Raw genomic sequence first — 25,601 nt, forward strand, 5'->3', positions numbered from 1 at the left:
GTATTTTATACCTTATATAAGCAATCTTCGTAGTTTCGTAAATTTAAACGACAACAACAGAACTCTCCAAATTATTCAATCGTTTCGCGTTGCAACACTTTATAATTTTTAGGTTTTCAAATCGTCAAAAGATACATATAATGGCTATATTGGACTATGGTAAATGTTCAGTAATACTGTTTCCTCACAAATATCATAACTAAAACGAAAATTTGCGAATCTGAAACAACTTTTTTTCAATTTTGTCAATTTACCAAACCGTGAAAATATCCCTTTAAGCTACGAAAAGGAAAGGCAATCTCTCACCTTAACAATTTCAAATATGAGCAAATGACTTCCATTTGTGTATATCAAATCACGCATGGATAGGTTTGCAAAACGATGCATAATAATAATATATTTCACCTGGGTGTAAGTTGCATTTATTTAAAACATTATGTGCGTAAAGCATCTTTTGATTTGAAAAAAGGCTGCAAAAATTTAGTTTAAATGTAAAAGAAGTGGTAGGTTTTGTTCATTAGAAATATAAATATGGAATAATATGATGGTTTTTTATCTTTCGCTGGATGAACATGTTACAGCTTTTAATGTAGAGACACACACATTAGCTAAGATACTTTTCGCCTTAGATACCTCATTTGGGCAGTACATCAGATTTTGTCATCTGTGTGGTGCTCATTATTGTGGTTTAAGGTTGATATGCAAAAACCTTCAATGGTTTGTTTGTGAAAACAGAGATTTTCTGATTACCATAAATTGCTGAATTTGTAAACTTGTGTTCATTGTGTTTAAAGATCTTAAACAGTGACTCTTTCTTTTAATTTAAAATATAAAATTTTACTTTTATGTAAGATCAGATGAAATTAAGTATAGTGGCATGACATAATATGTTTCAGTTTATTTTAATAATTATACTATGTAAGATCCATGAACAAATTAAAATATTTATAAAACAAACTCATTTGTAACAAAAACACAAGACACCAATTTGTCATACTAGTTATTGTAGATTACATGATAAATTATAACATATTGGGATATAGTGACATGAACTATTAATGCTCAATATGTCATTAACATTTAATCTCATAGACCATAAAAATCAAAGACAATCTTGTTTAATTAGCAAACGAATATATATCTGTGAACTGATTATAATCTTTGAAACTGATACATATTCTCTGGTGTCATATTCCAAACAAGAAAGAAACAATTACAATCAGAAAGAGCTAGTTTAAGCCATAGGTTATTACGCCCAGTCAATGTGGCAGGAATTATGCATTTTGCTTTTATAAATCTTCCAATATGTATCTTTAAAACGACGCCTTGGCATATTGGCTATTGTGTCCGTCTAGTTAATAGTAATAAAATTTAAATAGTTACAGTTAGCGAACAAACTACAAGTACAACCAAACTATTATTGAATGCACTAAGAAGCTTGATGTAGGGGGTATAATTAGTATTTTGCTCGCTGTCTGGCAGTCCGTCTTTGACCAGTTAACTCAGGTAATTTGTTTGCTTCCAGAAAATGGGGAGCATATTAGTGGCCGCTGTCTCCCTCTGTCAGTATTAACTTTTTATTTGGAATTGAGTTTTTATGGGTCTCAAACAAATTTCGCAAATACCGGTAATCCTTATCTGTCCTTTGGTCCATCCATCTGTCTTTCAGTCCTTAACACCATTATTTACGCGCAAGATTTCAGACACTTATAATCTGACTTTGAATAAACTAGTTATACAGCACCTCAATATGGTGGGTATTGCATTCTTGTCAGGTTGTTCTGGTCCTTAGGAAATTATTGCTATTCGTTAATTACCATTTCACTTTTAGTTTTTGCACGAGATTTCAGACACTAGTGATCTGATTGTAATAAAACTTGATATGCGGCATCCCTGTAGGGTGGACATGCTCATTAATGTCAAGATGTTCTGGTCCAATGATTTTTTACGGAGTTATTGCCCATCGATTACAATAATAATTTCTGTTGAATTTTTTTTTCCGTTTTGACGAAAATTTATATGCACTTTCCTTTTGTCAGTCACTTACATGTACAACAGCTGCATGTTGTAAGCAGGTTAAAGGAATCTGTGCTAATGTCAATAATTAAATGCAATCTTATATATATTAACTAGCAAACATGCAAAATTATAGTAGTGTATTAATGTCCTTCAAACTATGCCCAGTTCCTCAAAATGTTATGGCCAATAATGTTAACATTTGGTTATGTGAATAGAAATATTAATTCTAGTAATTAACTCACTTATGAAACAATCAATGATTTTTTTAACAAACATTAGCTCGACAATTTGAATTTAATTTTCAGTGTATATAAATAATTTTAAACATATGTTAATGGCAATTATCTTGTTTTGCATTCAATAAACTGGGTTCTGTCTTGTAACAATTTTCATGACCCATTGTACTCAAGAGCCATCAAAAATATAGCTTAGTACTAATCGGACAATTTCCTTAAAAATGATTATCTAAATAATTGTTTGTAAATTGTTCTTATCCTTTCTGATTTAATGTCAGATCTGTATAAGGTGGTTTTTCGGCGTAAGCTGTATTAAGCCAGCTTTTCACCCTGACTTGACCTTTGTAAGTGTCCAATAATACTCAAATAAAATTTCCCGCGGCTAGGTACGAATGAATACACTTCATTTATTCCATTGGCTGATTTGAGTATAACACCAGAACATTGGAAACATATCCGCGTCTTTGTAACACTGTTTTACTGCATGAAACAATTTTATCTCTAATGAAAAGGCTCAATAGATAGAACAGTTTTACAATCAATTTTCGACATAAATACAGTTTGTGCGTTCACCTTTTATTTTCAGAGAATTACCAGCGCAAAAGCGTTTATACTAAAGGCTATGTTGTCATATTTAGTACTTACTTGCATTGCATTTCAATTCGCGAGGATTCGGGTCAATTCGCGGCCATTTGTGAAAGACAGAGTTTATATACAGTTCATCACCGGAGTTCGCAGAAGGGGTTGCGATCATTGTATTACACCGGTCTTACTGACAATAACGTAGTGACTGTAATGCATTGCATTCCAATCCACAAGGTATCAAGGTCAGTTTGCGGTCAGTTGCAGAAATCTTTATATAAACGCCGTCTCGTAAACTTTGTGCACTTGAAGTCTGTTTTGATCAGAAAGATACTAAATGAAGATATTTGGCGATATTATTGTGGTATGTCAATCATCGATTTTTAATATGGTTTCAACATTTGCATGATAAGGACCAATTTTGATAAAATTAATTAGAAATATTTATCCATTTAGACCAGTTTATTAAGCATGAGCACAATAATTCACTATACTATAATTATGCAATTAAATAAGATTCGAGTATTGCCGGCTGACCTATATGCACTCGTTTATTTTCATGTTTCTTGTGTTTTTCTATTCTGTAAATATAGATATCTGAGTAATAATATCACATAAAGCAAAATAAGCCACGAAATCTGGCGCAACACTCGTAATTGATTTGCTTATGATGTAGCTAAGAACTGCGCAGAAAAAAGGCATCCGCTACTTTTTATCTCATAGAGATAACTTTTGATCGTTCATAAACATCGACCACAATCAACGCCGTATATCTTTTTTAAAGATATTTCTTGTTAATGTTACTACATGATAATCGATTAACAATAAACTTAAATAATGATCTCATAAAATGCATTTAGTTCAATTGTTTGACTGGCAATGAAATTTCACACAATATTCAAAATCTGACATCAGTGTCAACAGCATTGCTGTTGTATTTATACTATTTATAAAACAGATTTTAAACACCAATTTCTAGCTAGGTTTTCAATAAAATCAAAATAAATCACTCTATATACTTACCAAAAATATCAATGTATCAGTTTTTTATGGTTTGCATTTGAGCTGTGTTTGCTATTTAATGAAGGTTTCAAGTAGTAAACTGTGTGAGCATTTTATTGGCCTAAATTCGACCCGTGGATCAAAAAGAATTTAGAGTGTTTATGCATAGATTTACGGTATTAAATTTTAATCCTTTGTAAGATGCAAGAAATCTAATCTCAATGCTTAGTAATTCATCTGAACATTTTTTTGCATTTTCATGGATGACAAGGCTGTTGCTTTAAATGCACTTAAATGACTTTGAAATGTGAGAATAAATTGTGCAGTTGAAAGCTTCCTCTGTTTTTGTATTACTTAGGCATTGTCAAAATTGACTTGTTGTCAAGTCATTCTAGTCTGTTTGCTTTCTCCATGCTTACAATTTAAGTCCATTGAACAAGCACATTATTGGCGTGATTCGATCAGTTTCACAAATAGTTTTATTAATAACATCGTCCATTCATAGTTTTAGGTTATTGTTTTGTTTGTCTGTTTTATTGTTAGTACCTATACCGAAGCACAGGTGGTTAGCGTGTGGCTATGATATTAATTAGTGAAAACAGCATTTTGAATGATAAATAACCATATTATAATGAAAAATCAACTTTTCTCGAAAAAATAATTTCACTATCATATTTATATATAACAAGGTATTCAACTCAAAATGACCCGAAAACGGCGTGCATCGCTTTGAACAGCCATAACTTCATCAATTTGTGCAACGAGGTTCACAAACTTGGTCTTATTCAACGCAGAAATGAATTTCCTTTCTTGAAATGTACATATCTTGCAAGATTTTTTCAAATGCTGAGACAAGTTTTAAGAAATAACACTATACACATAAAATTATTAAGAGTGGAAAAAAAAATCAGGAAAGTTGCTCTTTTGTTATAATTTTATTATATATCATTCAAAATGATGTTTTTTCAGATTAATATCATAGCCACATGCAAACCACCTATACATGTATTAACCGTAGTTCTGGTTCAGATAAATACATAACTTGTACAACAGTGCTCATATTCACTGATTGTTGTTTCTCCAAACTTTACCTGTATTAGTAATCAACGGCATTCCACTGTTTCCTAGCAGAACTACATATAAACATGAAATAAATCATTAATCATTTTGTAAGTGCTTTTTCTTGTCTAACATCTATTCAAGATCATACATTATTTGATTAAAACCTTAATCATGTGTTAAAAACATAGTTTCCTGTGCATGCATAGACAGACCAAACTACAATCAATAGATTTTTTTTCATACCAATACAATGCAATTTAAAAACTTCATACATTTACTCTTTTATTAAATATTTCGGCCAAAGGCCTTCTTCAGTAAACGATTATTAAGACATTTTTACATAGCGTTTTCTTCTGTTGATCATAACGGATGTAATACTGAAGAAGGCCTTGGCCGAAATATTTAATAAAAGAGTAAATGTATGAAGTTTTAATAATTTCCTCCCTCTGGAGATCCAATACATAGAGTATCAATGAAATTTAGTTTCAGACGTCTGAAAGACTTTCTGAAACATTTTGTTTTTCTATGACAATGAGTCAATCACATTGGTACTGTAATAATTGTGATGACATGTTTGCATAGGTTGGTGAAGAATATTTTCATTTCTAACTGTTACATGAATTAACACCAAACCATTCTACACTCCTTTCATTGGATTGCATTTAATGCAATAATTTATCGTTTGTGGCAAATCAAACCATTTTAAAATTGTTTGAACTATAAAGTTGTTGAACTATTTATATTGTGAAATTCAAAAAACTGTAAGCTGATAAATTAAATGTCACAAAACACCTTTATAACAAATTGTGAATGGAAAACATGAATGACATCATTTAAAACAAGAAATATCTTTTTAAAAAGATATATGGCGTTGATTGTGGTTGGAGTTGGTGTAAAGAGTAAAGAGTTCAATGAATGAGATCAAAGATAGCGAATGTCTTTTTCTGTTCAGTTCTTAGCTGCATCACACACAGTACGGGATGTTACGCGGAGTTTTCGCGGCTTATTTTACATTATTACATTTTGCTGGTCAGAAACCTATAGATACAAAACAGAAAACCAAAAGAAGAATGGAAGTGAAATTAAAACATATGAGTCAACCGGCCACACGCGAAATATGCGTACATATTTTTAATATTTATACGCGCGTTCTTCGAACAAACCTGTTTTATTGTTTTGTCGGGCATTGTTATTTGATTCGATTATTAACAGTATCGAGAATCATTGCGCTCATGCTTAATACATTAGTCAATATGGTGAAATAATTCTTGTTAAATTAATCCAAAAGAAATTTTATCATGGTATTGTTGAAAACACATTATTAAGAATCTATTATTGACATACCATAATTATATCGCTGAATATCTTCATGTAACATATTTCTGGTCTAAAGAAAATTCCAGTTCACCCAGTTCACGCCATAGCGTCTATATTATATAGCGATTATTTTACTGGCCGCGAACTGACCCTGATACCTTGCGGGTTGGAATGCAATTCATTAAAGTGAGGCCACACTTCCACTGCTGGAACGACGGCTTGTTTAAAACTTTATACTTTTACATGTTAAATGTTTAATTTCGAAAACAATTAAAATGGTTTGGCCAAAACAAATATCAGGATAGGGAAAAACAATACTTTAATGAACTTAAATATACTAGTACACAGACAGGAATATGCAAGTTATTACTAAATATGAGAACATAGCCTTTAAGTACAAACGCTCTGGCGCTGGCAATCATCTGAAAATAAAAGGTGCACGCACAAACTGTATTGATGTCAAGATTTGAGAGTAAAACTGTTCTATCTATCAAGTCTTTTCATTAGAGATAAAATTGTTTAATGCTGAACACGCAGTAAAACAGTGTTGCAAAGGCGCGTTCATGTTTCCAATGTTCTGGTGGTACACTCAAATCAGCCAATGCAATAAATGAAGTGTATTCGTTGGTATCTAGCCGCGGGAAATTTTATTTGAATTTTATTGGACACTTACAAAGGTCAGGTAAGGTCAAAAGTGACGTTAAACAGCTACGCCAAAAAAAACATGACACATTTATGTACATTATTGAATCTTTGAAATTATGTTAGTCGATATGGGTTGTGATGTCTTGAAGCTAAATTTCAAGAGACTTTAAGGTGTTTAACTCCTGTCTCTTCAGTTTGCAATCACAATGCATTAGGCTCCCTTTATTTGCTTAAGGTATTAACGTTTCTCTTGAGTGTTCAGGCTATAAGATGTACAACTTTTGTTTTGAGGTTGAAGTATCACCATGATTTTATTTTTAGTTTACAAAAGGTTTTATGAGACAGTTTGAAGAGTAACTTCTGTTTTCAGTTTAAAATGGCATCATTGATTTAATCGCCTCCCTTTATTCTTTTCAGTTTCCAGTTGGTTTGTTCAGAGAGCATGTCAGCCATGAGATTCACACAGACGAAAATGGAATGCCTCTCCAGGTAATAATAGAACTGGAAGGCAAAAAGGCTACAGATATGTCATCTTTTGCATTTCACCCAATATTTAAAAAAAACATTAAAGATAATGATACATTGGTTTTGACGGGCTGTTAACATCAAACGTTTCTGCTTAATGTGCCGAGAGCTTATTGCAATGAATCTTCATGCATGTAGAACAGGCTTGGGTTTCCATAATTATCTAAAGAGTTGGGCAAAGTTTGCCAGTAACTAAAATTGAAATACTAAACGTTAAGCAGTTCTATAAAAAAAAAGCTTCAAGTACCTTTTTTACAAATCAGATCTTATTGAGATCTGTTTAAGATGGCTTTAATTGTGGCTAGGTCTGGAACATAATTATTTTTCCTCTAAATATGTTGATAATGACATCGTGTTTAGCTATTGAAATAAAACAGCATTCTTAGGTTCTGTAAATCGTTACTGTTTTTTATAGAGCTTTGCTAAATTAAACTAATAGAAATATTCTTAATTAAATTAATACTATAAACTGATGCATAATATTTTTTTATGGAAATGAAGATGAAATAGACACAATGATCTGCTTTTAGTTCCTTTTGTACATTGAAGTGCCTGCACAAATTAAGTTTTGAAGCCTGAAATTGTTAAGGTTAGACAAGTATCAATTTCTTGAGGGATGTTTTTTTAGGAGGTGTACAAGATGTTGGACTACAAGCTGCTATATGATGCCCTCCACTTCACCCAGAACATGCACACTGCTGAGTGGAATATGTGTGTCATACGGCGCGCAGCCACAATCCTGGACCATCATGCTCTCACGTATGTTCAAACTAGAAAATACAACTATTGGGTTTACAGTAGAAAATACAATGCATGGGTTCACACAAGAAAATACATCTTGAGGGTTCACACTAGAAAATAAAGCTTTGGGTTCACAATAGACAAAACAACTTATGGCTTAACACTAGAATATAAAACTCATGGGTTCACAGAGGAATATACTATTATTGGGTTCACACTATAAAATACAATGTGTGGGTTCACACAATGAAATGCAACTAATAGGTTACATACGAAAATGTAACTCATGGGTTCACACAAAAATACAACTCTTTGAGTTCACACTAGAAAATAACAACTCATGGGTTCACACTAGAAAATACAATTTTGGAGTACACACTATATAATTGTGGTCATACTAGATACTGAAAATACAACTTGTGGGGTCAAACTAGAAAATACAAATCTTTAGTTCACACTGGAAAAAAATGGGTTCACACTAGAAAATAAAACTCCAGTTCACACTAGAAAATACAACCATTCAGTTCACACTGGAAAAAAAACTCATGGGTTCACATTTGATAATACTCGGGTTTACACTGGAAAAAAAACAACTCATGGGTTCACACTAGACAAATTTCAAGTCTTCAGTTCACACTGGAAAAAAAACTCATGGGTTCACACTAGTAAATACAACTTTAGTTCAGACTAGAAATAGAAATAACAAATCATGAGTAAATCATGGCTTCACACAAGAAAATACAACTAATGGGTTCATACTAGGAAATACAATTCTTGTATTAACACTAAAACATACACATATTGTATTCACACTAGAAAATGCAACTCTATTGTTCACACAAGGAAATGCAACTCTTGTGTTCACACCAGAGCATACAATTCTTTGGCTCACACTAGAAAACACAACTCATTGGTTCACACTAAAAAAAATCTCAAGGGTTCGCACTAGAAATAAAAATCTTGTGGTCTCACTAGAAAATACATATCATGGGTTCACACTAGAAAATACATTTCGAGTTCAAACTGGAAAAAAAACCTATTGAGTTCACACTGGAAAAGGCAACTCACCATAGAAAAAAATAACTCATGGGTTAAAACTAGAAAAAAACTTATGGGTTCACTCAAAAAAAATGCAACTCTTGTGTTCACACTTGAACATAAAACTAGTTGGTTCACACTAGAAAATACAACTCATGGGTTCACACTAGAAATTACAACTCATGGGTTCACACTTAAAAATACAAGTCATGCGTTCATAAAAGAAAATACAGATCATGGGTTCACACTAGAAAATACAAGTTGTTGGTTCACACTAGAAAATACAACTCTTGGGTTTACACTAAAAATACAACACTTGGGTGCACACTAGAAAATATCAAGTGTCTATAAAGAGCTTGATTTTAAAATTGATTATGAAAATGTTTTTAGCTGTGAGATTTATGCAAGTCTTGTGATACAAAAATTGAAATCAGTTTCAAAATAGGAGTTTTATTCTTAACAAATATTTATATATTGTAACTCCTTGCTGCTACTTTACTACAAAAATTTAGTTGTAACATGTAAAGGTTGTGTAAAATTGCTGTCCCCCATATTCTAATAGACAAATTGTAATTTTCTCAAATTTCATACGGTAGTTAGAGACTTTTTCCATGAATAAAATTTCCATAAATACAGATGATTTTATTAGTAGATATAATAAACTGCTAAATGTTAAGTATTTCAACATTTTGTGCTAATATCTTTGTATTTTTTTGTAGAAAATGTGATCTTAAATTCTAACCTAAATAACAAATTTGGTTGTGCAATTTTTGTCAAGGTGTAAACAATTATTGTATATTCTTTTGTTTTATAACAAAGGATATTAATTGGTTTTACATGGAAAAAAAACAAGGTCGATGCATATCAATGATGTGACAGTTGCACTGTTTATGCTGTTATTCAGATACACTGACCTCTACAATGTATGTCTGGTATTCAGGTACACTGACCTCTACAATGTATGTCTGGTATTCAGGTACACTGACCTCTACAATGTACATCTGGTATTCAGATACACTGACCTCTACAATGTATGTCTGGTATTCAGGTACACTGACCTCTACAATGTACGTCTGGTATTCAGGTACACTGACCTCTACAATGTATGTCTGGTATTCAGGTACACTGACCTCTACAATGTACGTCTGGTTTTCAGGTACACTAACCTCTACAATTTACGTCTGGTTTTTCAGGTACACTGACCTCTTCATTGCACGTCTGGTATTCAGGTACACTGACCTCTACAATGTATGTCTAGTATTCAGGTACACTGACCTCTACAATGTACGTCTGGTATTCAGGTACACTGACCTCCACAATGTATGTCTAGTATTCAGGTACACTGACCTCTACAATGTAAGTCTGGTTTTCAGGTACACTAACCTCTACAATGTATGTCTGGTATTCAGGTACACTGACCTCTACAATGTACGTCTGGTTTTTCAGGTACACTGACCTCTTCATTGCACGTCTGGTATTCAGGTACACTGACCTCTACAATGAATGTCTGGTATTCAGGTACACTGACCTCTACAATGTACGTCTGGTATTAAGGTACACTGACCTCTACAATGTACGTCTGGTATTCAGGTACACTGACCTCTACAATTTATGTCTGGTATTCAGGTACACTGACCTCTACAATGTACGTCTGGTATTAAGGTACACTGACCTCTACAATGTATGTCTGGTATTCAGGTACACTGACCTCTACAATGTACATCTGGTATTCAGGTACACTGACCTCTACCATGTTCATCTGGTATTCAGGTACACTGACCTCTACAATGTACATCTGGTATTCAGGTACACTGACCTCTACAATGTACATCTGGTATTCAGGTACACTGACCTCTACAATTTACATTTGGTATTCAGGTACATTGACTTCTACTATGTACGTCTGGTATTCAGGTACACTGACCTCTACACTGTACGTCTGGTATTCAGGTACACTGACCTCTACAATGTACATCTGGTATTCAGGTACACTGACCTCTACAATGTACGTCTGGTATTCAGGTACACTGACCTCTTCAATGTACATCTGGTATTCAGGTACACTGACCTCTTCAATGTACGTCTGGTATTCAAGTACACTAACCTCTACAATGTACGTCTGGTATTCAGGTACACTGACCTCTACAATTTACAACTGGTATTCAGGTACACTGACCTCTACAATGTATGTCTGGTATTCAGATACACTGACCTCTTCAATGTACATCTGGTATTCAGGTACACTGACCTCTACAATTTACATCTGGTATTCAGGTACCCTGACCTCTGCAATTTACATCTGGTATTCAGGTACACTGACCACTACAATGTATGTCTGGTATTCAGGTACACTGACCTCATCAATGTACGTCTGGTATTCAGGTACACTTACCTCTACAATGTATGTCTGGTATTCAGGTACACTGACCTCTACAATGTACGTCTGGTATTCAGGTACACTACCACTTCAATGTACGTCTGGTATTCAGGTACACTGACCTCTACAATGTACGTACACTGACCTCTACAATGTATGTCTTGTATTCAGGTACACTGACCTCTACAATGTACATCTGGTTTTCAGGTACAATGACCTCTACAATGAACGTCTGCTGGTATTCAGGTACACTGACCTCTACAATGTACGTCTGGTATTCAGGTACACTGACCTCTACAATGTACATCTGGTATTTAGGTACACTGACCTCTACAATTTACAACTGGTATTCAGGTACACTGACCTCTACAATGAGCGTCTGGTATTCAGGTACACTGACCTCTACAATCTATGTCTGGTATTCAGGTACACTGACCTCTTCAATGTACATCTGGTATTCAGGTACACTGACCTCTTCAATTTACATCTGGTATTCAGGTACAATGACCTCTGCAATTTACATCTGGTATTCAGGTACACTGACCACTACAATGTATGTCTGGTATTCAGGTACACTGACCTCATCAATGTACGTCTGGTATTCAGGTACACTTACCTCTACAATGTATGTCTGGTATTCAGGTACACTGACCTCTACAATGTACGTATGGTATTCAGGTACACTACCTCTTCAATGTATGTCTGGTATTCAGGTACACTGACCTCTACAATGTACGTACACTGACCTCTACAATGTACTTCTTGTATTCACGTATACTGACCTCTACAATGTACATCTGGTTTTCAGGTATAATGACCTCTACAATGACTGTCTGCTGGTATTCAGGTACACTGACCTCTACAATGTACATCTGGTATTCAGGTACACTGACCTCTACAATGTACATCTGGTATTCAGGTACACTGACCTCTACAATGTCCGTCTGGTATTCAGGTACACTGACCTCTGCAATGTACATCTGGTATTAAGGTACACTGACCTCTACAATTTACAACTGGTATTCAGGTACACTGACCTCTACAATGAGCGTCTGGTATTCAGGTACACTGACCTCTACAATGTACGTCTGGTATTCAGGTACACTGACCTCTACAATGTCCATCTGGTATTCAGGTACACTGACCTCTGCAATGTACATCTGGTATTTAGGTACCCTGACCTCTACAATGAGCGTCTGGTATTCAGGTACACTGACCTCTACAATGTACATCTTGTATTCAGGTACACTGACCTCAACAATGTACATCTGGTATTCGGGTACACTGACCTCTACAATGTATGTCTTGTAGTCAGGTTCACTGACCTCTTCAATGTACTTCTGGTATTCAGGTACACTTTCCTCTACAATGTACTTCTGGTATTCAGGTACACTGACCTCTTCAATGTACATCTGGTATTCAGGTACACTTACCTCTACAATGTACTTCTGGTATTCAGGTACACTGACCTCTACAATGTACTTTTGGTATTCAGGTAAACTGACCTCTACAATGTACTTCTGGTATTCAGGTACACTGACCTCTTCAATGTACTTCTGGTATTCAGGTACACTTACCTCTACAATGTACTTCTGGTATTCAGGTACACTGACCTCTACAATGTACTTTTGGTATTCAGGTACACTGACCTCTACAATGTACGTCTGGAATTCAGGTACACTGACTTCTACAATGTACCTATGCTGGTATTCAGGTACATTGACCTCTACAATGTACATCTGGTATTCAGGTACATTGACCTCTACAATGTACATCTGGTATTCAGGTACATTGACCTCTACAATGTACATCTGGTATTCAGGTACACTGACCTCTACAATGAGCGTCTGGTATTCAGTTACACTGACGTCTACAATTTACCTTTGCTGGTATTCAGGTACACTGACCTCTACAATGTACGTCTGGGATACGAGGCATATGAAGCCCCCGACATGAAAGGGATGGTAATTGATCAGCACAAGATGATGCGGGCACTGAAGGTATTGCCATTCAATTTATCATGTCCTGTTTTTTAACTGATATGGAAATTATAAACAGATTGAAGAATTATGCCCTCAAATGACAACAGGTATAAATTTATTTTAGCTTAGCTATTCATGGAATATTTTGGTCATACTTAGATTTATGGTTAGAATATAGCACTCCATATTTCTGTAACTTATTCAGTTGAGACATTGCGCATAGTCTTATGTCTGGGACCTGCATTTGAGAGCATTAATGCTTTCTTTACTTATAAATTTTAGGTAAACAACAACTATTTTTCTCTTTATCTGCATGTACTTAGGTTATTCAATTAAACGTATGTGGGTTTTTATTGATCTTTTTCAGAACTTATGTATCATTTTAGCTCACCTGATTGCTCAGGTGAGCTTTTGTGACCGGTCTTTGTCCGTCGTATGTCCATCCGTCCATAAACATTTGCTCGTAAACACTCTAGAGGCCACATTTCTTGTCCCATCTTCATGAAACTTGGTCAGAAGCTTTGTCCCAATGAAATCTCGGCCGAGTTCGAAACTGGGTTGTGCTGGGTCAAAAACTAGGTCACTAGTAAACTAGAAAATAGTAAAATGGTTTCCAGATGATAACTCAAGAACACTTATGCCTAGGATCATGAAACTTCATAGATACATTGATCATGACTCGCAGATGACCCTTATTGATTTGCAGGTCACTAGGTCAAAGGTCAAGGTCACGATGACCCGAAATAGTAAAATGGTTTCTGGATGATAACTTAAGAACGCTTAGGCCTAGGATCATTAAACTTCATAGGTACATTGATCATTACTCGTAGATGACCCCTATTGATTTTCAGGTCACTAGGTCAAAGGTCAAGGTCACGGTGAACCGAAATAGTAATATGGATTCCAGATGATAACTCAAGAACGCTTATGCCTAGGATCATGAAACTTCATAGGTACATTGATCATGTCTCGAAGATGACCCCTATTGATTTTCAGGTCACTAGGTCAAAGGTCAAGGTCACGGTGACCTAAAATTGTAAAATGGTTTCTGGATGATAACTCAAGAACGCATATGCCTAGGATCATGAAACTCATAGATACATTGATCATGACTCGCAGATGACCCCTATTGATTTTCAGGTCACTAGGTCAAAGGTCAAGGTCACGGTGACCCAAAGTAGTAAAATGGTTTCCGGATGATAACTCAAGAACGCTTATGCCTAGGATCATGAAACTTCATAGATACATTGATCATGACTTGCAGATAACCCCTATTGATTTTCAGGTCACTAGGTCAAAGGTGAAGGTCATGGTGACCCAAAATAGTAAAATGGTTTCTGGATGATTTCTCAAGAACGCTTAGGCCTAGGATCATTTAACTTCATAGGTACATTGATCATGACTCGAAGATGACCCCTTTTGATTTTGAGATCACTAGGTCAAAGGTCAAGGTCACTATGACCCGAAATAGTAAAATGGTTTCCGAATGATAACTTAACAACGCTTAGGCCTAGGATCATGAAACTTCATAGGTACATTGATAATGACTTGTAGATGGCCCCTATTGATTTTCAGGTCACTAGGTCAAAGGTCAAAGTCACGGTGACCCAAAATAATAAAATGGTTTCCAGTTGATAACTCAAGAACGCTTATGCCTAGGATCATGAAACTTCATAGGTACATTGATCATGACTCGCAGATGGCCCCTATTGATTTTCAGGTCACTAGGTCAAAGGTCAAGGTAACAGTGACCTGAAATAGTAAAATGGTTTCTGGATGATAACTCAAGAACGCTTATGCCTAGGATCATGAAACTTCATAGGTACAATGATCATGACTCGCAGATGACCCCTATTGATTTTCAGGTCACTAGGTCAAAGGTCAAGGTCACTGTGACCTGAAATAGTTAAATGGTTTCTGGATGATAACTCAAGAACGCTTATGCCTAGGTTAATGAAACTTCATAGGTATATTGATCATGACTCGTAGATGACCCCTATAGATTATCAGGTCACTAGGTCAAAGGTCAAGGTCACAGTGCAAAAAAAATGTATTCACACAATGGCTGTCAAGGTCACGGTGACTCAACTTAGAAAAATGGTGTCCGGGTGATAACTCAAGAAGGCTTACGCCTAGGATCATGAAACTTGATATGGTACATTGATCATGACTCGCAGATGAAATAATGATGAAACTTGACCAGGATGTTTGTCTGGACAATATCTAGGTCAAGTTTGACATTTGTTAAAGATTGAATGAAACGACTCCTCTCAGGTGAGCGAACTAGGGCCATCTTGGCCCTCTTGTTTTGTAAAAAGCAGGCTAAGTTTGTAGAAATTTCAGTAATATTTATTTCAATCAGTAGCTTTTAGCCTATAGATAGATGGTTTCCATTTCAAATTAATAAATACCTTTGTAGTCATTTTATGAGACCACTGATTATATTCCTGAACTGTAACCTGTATTTTCTCAGAATTATGCCACTTTATACTTATAAAAAATAAATATTTAAGTAAAAACACTTGTTTCTGTTTACATTTTAATACACACTATAAACACGCCACACTCTAATTGTGTAAGAAAATTATTTTTAGCGAGGCTGTTTTCGGAGAAAACCTGAGCTATTGTCATAGCCAGCTCGTCGTCCGCCATAAAGTCGTGCTAAAACCTTAACATTGGCCATAACTTTTTAAATATTGAAGATAGCACCTTGATTTTTGGCATGCATGTGTATCTCATTTCAAGGTGAACATCATCCTTCAAGGTCTAGGGTCGAAAAAACAAAGTCAAGGGAAGTAATAAGCTTTAAATGGACATAGTTATCTGACCTGCCCACGTATATATTTTTGTTAATAAATCAAAGCGGCGCAGTAGGCACCATTGTGTTTCTGACAAACACATTGTGGTAAAAGGTCAAGGTCATCCTTTACGGTCTATGGTAAAAAATACAGATTTAAGGGAAGTAATAAGCTTTAAAAAAAGGGAGAAAATTAGCCAATATTGAACATAGCCAATTTATATATTTGGCATGCATATGTATCTCATGGAGCTGCACATTTTGAGTGGTGAATCTACAGTCACAGTATAGTGGCTTTTAATTATTTGCTACTAAAATAGAGATTTGTTACAATTATTTTCAAGGGAAGTAATTTATATAATTATAAATCTCATATTATATATTTCCTTACCAAGAATTGAAGTTCTTTTCACAGTACTGTACAGATTTATTATTTTGATTATTTTTAACCCAAATGATTGATTTTTCAAAGTTTTTTTTAAATGATATAATTATAATTTCTTTGATGTTCATTACTTATGTCCATAGATACATGATCAACTCTGGTTATGATCTCTTTTAACCCACAGGCCTTGGTTGTCAGTGATGTCTGACATGGTCATAATTGACTGTGAGACCCTCCCCCGCCCCCCCTGGTTGGATCGGACAAAATTCAAGGGAAGTAATAACCTTTAAAGGGAGATGATTTCTATACCTGCCAAAGAGATATATAGAAATAATAATAAATAGAAATTTTATTTCAATGTGGCACAGTAGGAGGCATTGTGTTTCTGACAAACACATCTCTTGTTGGGTCACTAGTTCAAAGGTCAAGGTCACTGTGACCTCTAAAAAAAAAAAAAATATTCTGACAAGCTTTCGCAGCCGAGCGTGGCACCCGTTATGCGGTGCTCTTGTTATTCATAGTGATATGCATTGTGTCTGTGCACATTTTCAGATGTGTAACTTGATGATTTCTCCACTGAAGTTGATGCATAGAATCAAGCACAGTCGGGATCGGTTTGATGAACCTGGTCGTGTTCAGCTGTACGAATTTATAGACCTCGTGCTTTGGTTGGTACAACCAGTTGCCTTGCATTAGACCAATTTTGAAAACATGAAAATAAATAAAAAACTGATTTACATAAATTTTGTTGTTGTTTATCTTGCCAGTTAACATCAGTTTAGATGTATGATATGTAGGAATTATAGCACAATGGTCTTAGCAAATTCTTCGTAGCCATGCCTTGATATGAACAAGAATAGGAGATCATTCCAAAACAGAAGGTTTTCAATGAACGGGGCCCTTTACTTTAATAAACACCTGCATCAAAAAGGTAACACAATTATAACCATTGGATATTAACTCTTTGCTGCAGGTTTATACATAAATGAAAAAATAAAACAATACAACTGTATGTTTTAGTCTTAATGAATTGAGATTCTTAAGTTATTTTCATATGATGGTTTATTTTAATACTAACATATTGTAAAATTGCATAAATATATTATGAGTTTGCTTGGTTTTCAGGGCAGAAGTGTATCAGAGTTATGTTCCAGAGAAGGGCTATGAGCTGTTTGAAATGGAGAATGAACTATTCAAGGTAGGATATCCACCCATGCTGTGAAACTGCCCTATCTTACATCAGATACTGTAAGTCCATCCTTTAACTCTTTCAGTGCTGGAACCGAATTTTGAAGCCTTTGCAAACAGTTTGGATGCAGATGAGACACCACAGAACGTGGCGTCTCATCAGGATCCAAACTGTATGCTATTCTGATAGTATTTTTAAAAACATAAATTTTCTCACTAAACTTTCCAAATTGTTGGGATCTTTTTTAATGTTATCATTCTTAAATGTGATTGATGTTGTTGGTATTACATGTATATTATATTGACATATGTTGTGTACCAATTGTAGGATTGAAATGCATGTTTTCTTATCAAACCATACAGGAGAGAGCTTTGTTATGTTGATATAACAGACCTATTTCAAGGATGCAGATTCAAATACCCTATTTATGGTGCAGCATCAAACCTAGTACTGGCATGAGAGAGCTTCATTTAATCTTTGTATACCCCCATTACCAATGGTAATAAGGGCTATATAGGAGTCAATTTGTCAGTCTGTCTGTCGGTCGCTCGGTCAGTCGGTTAGTCTGTCTGTCGGTCTGTCCCGAAAGCTTGTCCAGGCCATAGCTATGTTGTTTATTGTGAGATTTTGAAATCATTTGGCACATTTGTTCACCATCATTGGACAGTGTGTCACGCAAAAGAATTACGTCGATATCTCAAAGGTCAAGGTCACACTTTGAGTTCACAGGCCAAAAATGGCCAAAAATGAGCTTGTCCGGGCCATAACTTTGTCATGTATTGTGAGATTTTAAAATCATTTGGCACATTTGTTCACCATAATTGGGCAGTGTGTTGCGCGGAAGAATTACGTCGATATCTCCAAGGTCGAGGTCACACTTTGAGTTCAAAGGTCAAAAATAGTCATACATGAGCTTGTCCGGGCAATAACTATGTCGTTCATTGGGAGATCTTAAAATCATTTGGCACATTTGTTCACCATCATTGGACAGTGTGTCGCGTGAAAGAATAACGTCGATATTTCCAAGGTCAAGGTCACACTTTGAGTTCAAAGGTCAAAAATAGGCATTAATGAGCTTGTCTGGGCCATAACTATGTTGTTCATTGTGAGATTTTAAAATCATTTTGCACATTTGTTCACCATTATTGGACAGTGTGTCAGGCGAAAGAATTACGTTGATATCTCCAAGGTCAAGGTCACACTTTGAGTTTAAAGGTCAAAAAAGGCCATAGATGAGCTTCACAGGGCCATAACTATGTCGTTCATTGTGAGATCATTCAATCACCATCATTAAACGGTGTGTCGCACGAAAGAATTATGTCGATATCTCCAAGGTCAATGTCACACTTTGAGTTCAAAGGTCAAAAATAGCCATAAATGATAATGGCATAATAATTCTTAAAAATCGCCATAACTTAGCTTCTCTTGTTTTGTGAAGACAGCATGCAAAATAGTTTGAGTCATTGCGGCACGTGGGGGTATACGTCACGTCTGTAACAAAGCTCTAGTAGCTATTGAGTTATGTTAAATCTAACACAAGAATGCCTTATGGCTGGTGCCCTAATAAACCTAGCACAAGAGATTGGAATCAATCATTATACAAACCCTTTAATGATGAAGCAATATCATACATACCTCAATTAGTTGTATCAATTTACCATTCAATTGAGATATATCAAATGCCAAAACCGGTATTATAGAGCTGACTTGGAGTCAAATGTGCTAAAAATGAACAAAATCTATAAATATGATAGAACTGAAAAAAAAAGAATGGCATGAAAACACTGATAATTGCCATGCTTTATCAAAATATGTGAACTATTGACTATTGACTTATATTAAACATGATTAGTATGTCTATCATTAATATTTCCTTTTTTTGTTCAAGTACTAGTACTAAGCATGTCAAATGATTATCAAGTTTTTGTGAATATTTAACATCGATCATATGGTCATGCTGATATGATGATAATGTTTTGTCAGATAAAACAGGCACTTAATAGTCAAATGCACGTTTAACAATGGATAGAGCTGTTAGTACCTCAACCTATTGTCCACTGACTTCTGTATAAAAAGATTTCCCACAGAATACCTGACTCAGATGATTAATATCATTCTATTGAACTTCAATCAATATTAAATGCCTGACTTTAAAGCTATTAGTATTTTTAACGCTATTTTTGTGATCCACAGAGTTGGCAGTGTTAATTATTTGTAGTAATGATGAGCTGTTTTTAATGCTTAGCTTTTGGTATTATTTTATGATATTAATGGAATAAGGAATGCAAACATGGAATGTGTGAATGAGCTTTTCTTGTATGACAAGAGTCAATTAAGATAAAAAAACAAGCAAAAATAATACTTTATGTATATAAATATGTATATATATTTAATTTTTAATGAGTATATTACACTGTGCAGTGTAAATTTGGATATGTGCCAATGTTATTTGATAAACCTAGACTTCCTGCGATCTTAATTGCACGTACAAATTTAATATTTGCATTTGGACTTATTGTAAATAGAGTTCCAATTTTAATAACGCAACACAACATTTAAAAGTGTTTGCATTCATTTTACCAATTTGTCTCAATTAAGGTAAATGAATGCTTGGACCAGTACAACAATGTGTACACTGGTAGAAATTTAAGATGGTAACATACATGTGCAAAAGTCCATAAATTTTAATGCTGCATCAAGGACTGATGTGTTAGATCTGTGTATGGGGTATTGCGATGAGTATTAAGCCAAGGGGTCACTCGGCCCCATGTGAAAGGGGCAGGGCAGGAAGCAGTGTGAACAATGGCAGTGGGAGATATATAGTCAATACATATGAGCAGAAAATTCCTACTGGTCTCTCTCTGGATGTACCCAAACATCAAGTAAGCTACTGGGTACAACTGCTTGAATAACTTGACAAATTTTAATGTTCAATAGAAGAACACCCATATTCTCTAATAACTTAGAAACAAAAAATTAAAATGTGACTCTTGGTGATCAATAATTATGTTTCTGTATACAAAAAAAATGTCTATGAACTTTTATTTACAACGCGTAGTAAATGTTTCCAAATAAAAAGCAAATAGAAGCTATTAGTTATATTGTGATATTAATGTTCATGTTTTAACTTCGTTCAACAATTCATTAATATATTTATACTCTATATTAAGCATAAACTATACTTAAGTTTGATGAAATGATATAAATATATACTTGCAATTTATGTCTGTTTGTTTAGTTTGATGTTTTGCCGTTTTCAACAGTATTTCAGTCGTATTAGTCTGTCAGTTTACCAGCTCACTTTTGTATGTGTAGCTTGGTTACCATTCTTATGCCAGTAGCTGACAATAACCCTACTTAAATCAGATAGAATGGCCGTAGAAAAGACCTCATGACTGATCACTACATAAGTGATGTGGATGGGCTGAGAATCTAACTGTTGATCCTCAGAATGGCACTACTTAAATCAGTCATAGAAAGGACCTCATGACTGATCACTACATAAGTCATGTGGATGGACTGAGAATCTAACTGTTGATCCTCAGAATGGCACTACTTAAATCAGTCAAAGAAAGGACCTCATGACTGATCACTACATAAGTCATGTGGATGGGCTGAGAATCTAACTGTTGATCCTCAGATTTGAGGTGCAGCGCTCTCAAAACTGAGCATCCTGGCCTGGTCCCTGTATTGAAGTCTTATATGGTAATATCAATGTATAATAGACATTTATTTTATAAAGAATTATTAAATATGTTAATCTTCTAAAAAATGTTGTTCCCTATTGAAAATTTAAGTTTTGTTAATATTAAAAATTATTGTTTCATTTGATAGACTTTTACAAGCTTATTGATTTTGCCCCATTTCAGTTTGGTAGACTTTTACAGGCTTCCTGCCCAGTGTGATTGCAGTTGGTAGTAATTTGACAAGCTTGTTGCAACCATTATATTAGTTGGTAGATGAGATCCCTACCTACCATAAATTCAGTTTGAAATTTCTGACAGTATTTTTGTACACATTAATTTCAGTTGTTTGCCTTTGACAAACTGCATGTCCATTGTGATTGTATCACTATGTGATAGACTTTGACAAACTGCTTGTCCATTGTGATTGTATCACTATGTGGTAAACTTTGACAAACTGCATGTCCATTGTGATTGTATCACTATGTGGTACACTTAGACAAACTGCTTGTCCATTGTGATTGTATTACTATGTGGTAGACTTTGGCAAACTGCTTGTCCATTGTGATTGTATCACTATGTGGTAGACTTTGACAAACTGCTTGTCCATTGAGATTTTATGTGGTAGACTTTGACAAGCTGCTTGTCCATTGTGATTTTATGTGGTAGACTTTGACAAACTGCTTGTCAATTGTGATTTTATGTGGTAGACTTTGACCATCTGCTTGTCCATTGTGATTGTATGTGGTAGACTTTGACTAGCTGCTTGACCATTGAGATTTTATGAGGTAGACTTTGACAAGCTGCTTGTTCATTGTGATTTAATATGGTAGACTTTGACAAGCTACTTGTCCATTATGATTTCCTGTGGTAGACTTTAACAATGCTTGTCCATTGTGATTTCAAATGGTAGACTTTGACAAGCTACTTTTCCATTGTGATTTCTTGTGGTAGACATTGAAAAGCTACTTTTAAATTGTGATTTAATGTGGTAGACTTTGACAAGCTTCTTGTCCATTGTGATTAAATGCGGTAGACTTTGACAAGCTGCTTGTCCATTGTGATTTCATGTGCTAGACTTTGACAAGCTACTTTACCATTGTGATTTCTTGTGGTAGACATTGACGAGCTACTTTTAAATTGTGATTTAATGTGGAAGACTATGACAAGCTTCTTGTCCATTGTGATTTAATGTGGTAGACTTTGACAAGCTGCTTTTGTCTATTGTGATTTCATATGGACAGGTAGAGTTTAACAATGCTTGTCCATTGTGATTTCAAATGGCAGACTTTGACAGGCTACTTTTCCATTGTGATTTCATGTAGTAGAGTTTGACAAGCCACTTTTTCATTGTGATTTCATGTGGTAGACTTTGACTAGCTGCTTGTCCATTGTGATTTCATATGCTAGACTTTGACAAACTGCATGTCCATTGTGATTTCATGTGGTAGATGTTGAAAAGCTACTTGTCCATTGTGATTATATGTGCTAAACTTTGACAAGCTGCTTGTCCATCGTGATTTCATGTGCTAGACTTTGACAAGCTGCTTGTCATTTGTGATTTCATGTGGTAGACTTTGACAAGCTGCTTTTCTATTGTGATTTCATGTGGTAGACTTAGACAAATTTTTTGTACATTGTGATTTCATGTGGTAGGCTTTGACAAACTGCTTGTCCATTGTGATTTCATGTGGTAGACTTTGACAAACTGCTTGTCGATTGTGATTTCATGTGGTAGATTTTGACAAACTGCTTGTTGATTGTGATTTCATGTGATAGATGTTTACAAGCTACTTGTCCATTGTGATTTCATGTGGTAGACTTTTGACAAGCTGCTTGTCCATTTGGATTTCATGTGGTAATCTTTGACAAGCTTCTTTTACATTATTATTTCAGTTGGTAGACTTTTACAAGATTCATTCCCACCTTGATTTCAGTTGGTAGACTTTGATAAGCTTCTTGCCCACCATGATGAGAAGCAAGCCAGTCGTCTGGATGCTCGCTATCTAAAAGAGGAATGGGAGTTCCCAGACACCAAGGTCTCAAAGACGTCCAAGTTCAAGGACCTTACAGTGGTCAGTGGGGACTCCAGAGTGGAAGTTGTAAGTTGATGTTTATAAAGTGCATTTAAACGGCAAAAGACATTGCAAACATGAGACCACTCAGGTCTAAATTGTGCAAAGGCTTTATTCCATAATTCTAAAATTATATTGAATTATTGAAAATCCAAACATTTTGTTGTAGAAATAATATATACCCGCCCCACCTGCTCTGGTTGTAAGGGGGGCATTTTGTAATGAGGATCACAAAGTTATGAAAGGGAATATCGGGCAGTCATTTTATGTGGCTAAATGATAATTGCATATTGCTTAATGACAATTGATATTGCTTCATAACAATTTCATATTGACATATTACAATTGCATGTTGGTATATTACAAATGCTTGTTGCATCATGCTATTTGTAACCAACATAAAGCATCGTTCATGTGTCTTTGTGCTTCTTTACATCACTTGGTGACACATACTAGTTACTTTATTGCATCTGTCATTAATCTATGAGTGTGAATCGCATATTTCCAAAATAAATATTCACCCATATGGTTCAATCTGGATTAAAGTTTGTATCACTTTATTATTAGTACATGAAAACTTTACTCTAGTAACTACATTTGCAATTTCACAAGTAATTACACAAGCAAGTCAACAAGTTTCTAGCAATAAGCTACATGATAATTTGTAATGTTCAATTCATATTAATCGAAGAATCAGAAAAGTTGGTATTATCAAACTCCAAGTTACGTGTTGACAATAAAACCACTGACTATTTTTGTCATTTTTTAGCTCACCTGATTGCTCAGGAGAGCTTTTGTGACCGGTCTTCCATCCGTCCGTCGTCCACATTTGGTTTGTAAACACTCTAGAGGCCACTTTTCATGTCCGATCTTCATGAAACTTGGTCAGAAGATTTGTCCCAATGATATCTCGATCAAGTTCGAAACTGGGTCATGCTGGGTCAAAAACTAGGTCACTAGGTAAAAAAACAAACAAACTTGTAAACACTGTAAAGTCAAATTTTATGCCCAATCTTCGTGTATTTTTATCAAACCTTTATTAGAGAAACCTTGTAAACACTCTAGAAGTCACAATTTTTACCCAACTATCATGAAAGTTGGTCAAAACATTGGTTTTATTGATATCTCGGACGAGTTTGAAAATGGCTCAGATCGGTGAAAAAACATGGCCGCCTTAAATCAAAGTGCTTCCACCTACAACTTTGAAACTTCATATGTAGATGCACCTTGATGAGTTCTACACGCACACCCATTTTTGGGTCACTAGGTCAAAGGTCAAGGTCACTGTGACCTCTAAAAAAAATTCTGACAAGCTTTTATTTATTCAAAACTGCACCCACAGCCGAGCGTTAGCACCCGTTATGCGGTGCTCTTGTCTCATTAACATCTGTCAATAATGCAATAAATCTGCATGATGAACACACATAACACCCACATCAGAAACAAACACAGGGCACTCGCCCACAAACATATAAACACTCACATACATTAACTCACATGAGTATCACCCACTAACCACATGGTCCAACTAACCATGTGGTTGTTATTTAATAATTAACTATTCTACACAAATACATCTCTTTTGCGGAGGGTAAAATAAGCATAGCCAGCTTGGACACAATTATTATTATTTCAACAAAAGTTATTTACACCTTGGGAATTATCGTACGCTTGCCACAGTTGTCTGGCTGTACAATAATTGGTGCTAGATGGAAAGCCAAATTCTTATTGGTTCCTTGTAGTGTTATAACGCAGTTTATGCAAAGAAAGATCAATTAAGCAACAAGAAGATAGCTTCGTGAACAATTTAACAGAAATAATGCATTTGTCATTTACTCACAAGAATAAAGGATTTACATAGTCGAGTAAACATTATAACGGACTATTCAAGCAATATTGAACTAACTGATGGAAAAGGCATAATGATGAATGGAAGATTGAGTTAT

General features: G+C 35.0%; 1 protein-coding gene across 1 annotated transcript in view; it reads left to right on the plus strand.

Annotated features, from left to right (window-relative positions):
* Positions 1–25,601, plus strand: part of LOC127837491 (uncharacterized) — a 42,086-nt gene that overhangs the window by 2,886 nt on the left and 13,599 nt on the right. The window contains exons 3-9 of the mRNA XM_052364663.1: positions 7,281–7,352; positions 8,017–8,147; positions 13,442–13,544; positions 17,261–17,376; positions 17,834–17,906; positions 20,612–20,779; positions 23,518–23,682. Coding sequence (XP_052220623.1) covers positions 7,281–7,352; positions 8,017–8,147; positions 13,442–13,544; positions 17,261–17,376; positions 17,834–17,906; positions 20,612–20,779; positions 23,518–23,682 — 828 coding nt within the window. The remainder of the gene's footprint in view (positions 1–7,280; positions 7,353–8,016; positions 8,148–13,441; positions 13,545–17,260; positions 17,377–17,833; positions 17,907–20,611; positions 20,780–23,517; positions 23,683–25,601) is intronic.

The sequence above is a fragment of the Dreissena polymorpha genome, chromosome 1 (genome assembly GCF_020536995.1).
Source record: "Dreissena polymorpha isolate Duluth1 chromosome 1, UMN_Dpol_1.0, whole genome shotgun sequence".
Lineage (NCBI taxonomy): Eukaryota > Metazoa > Mollusca > Bivalvia > Myida > Dreissenidae > Dreissena > Dreissena polymorpha.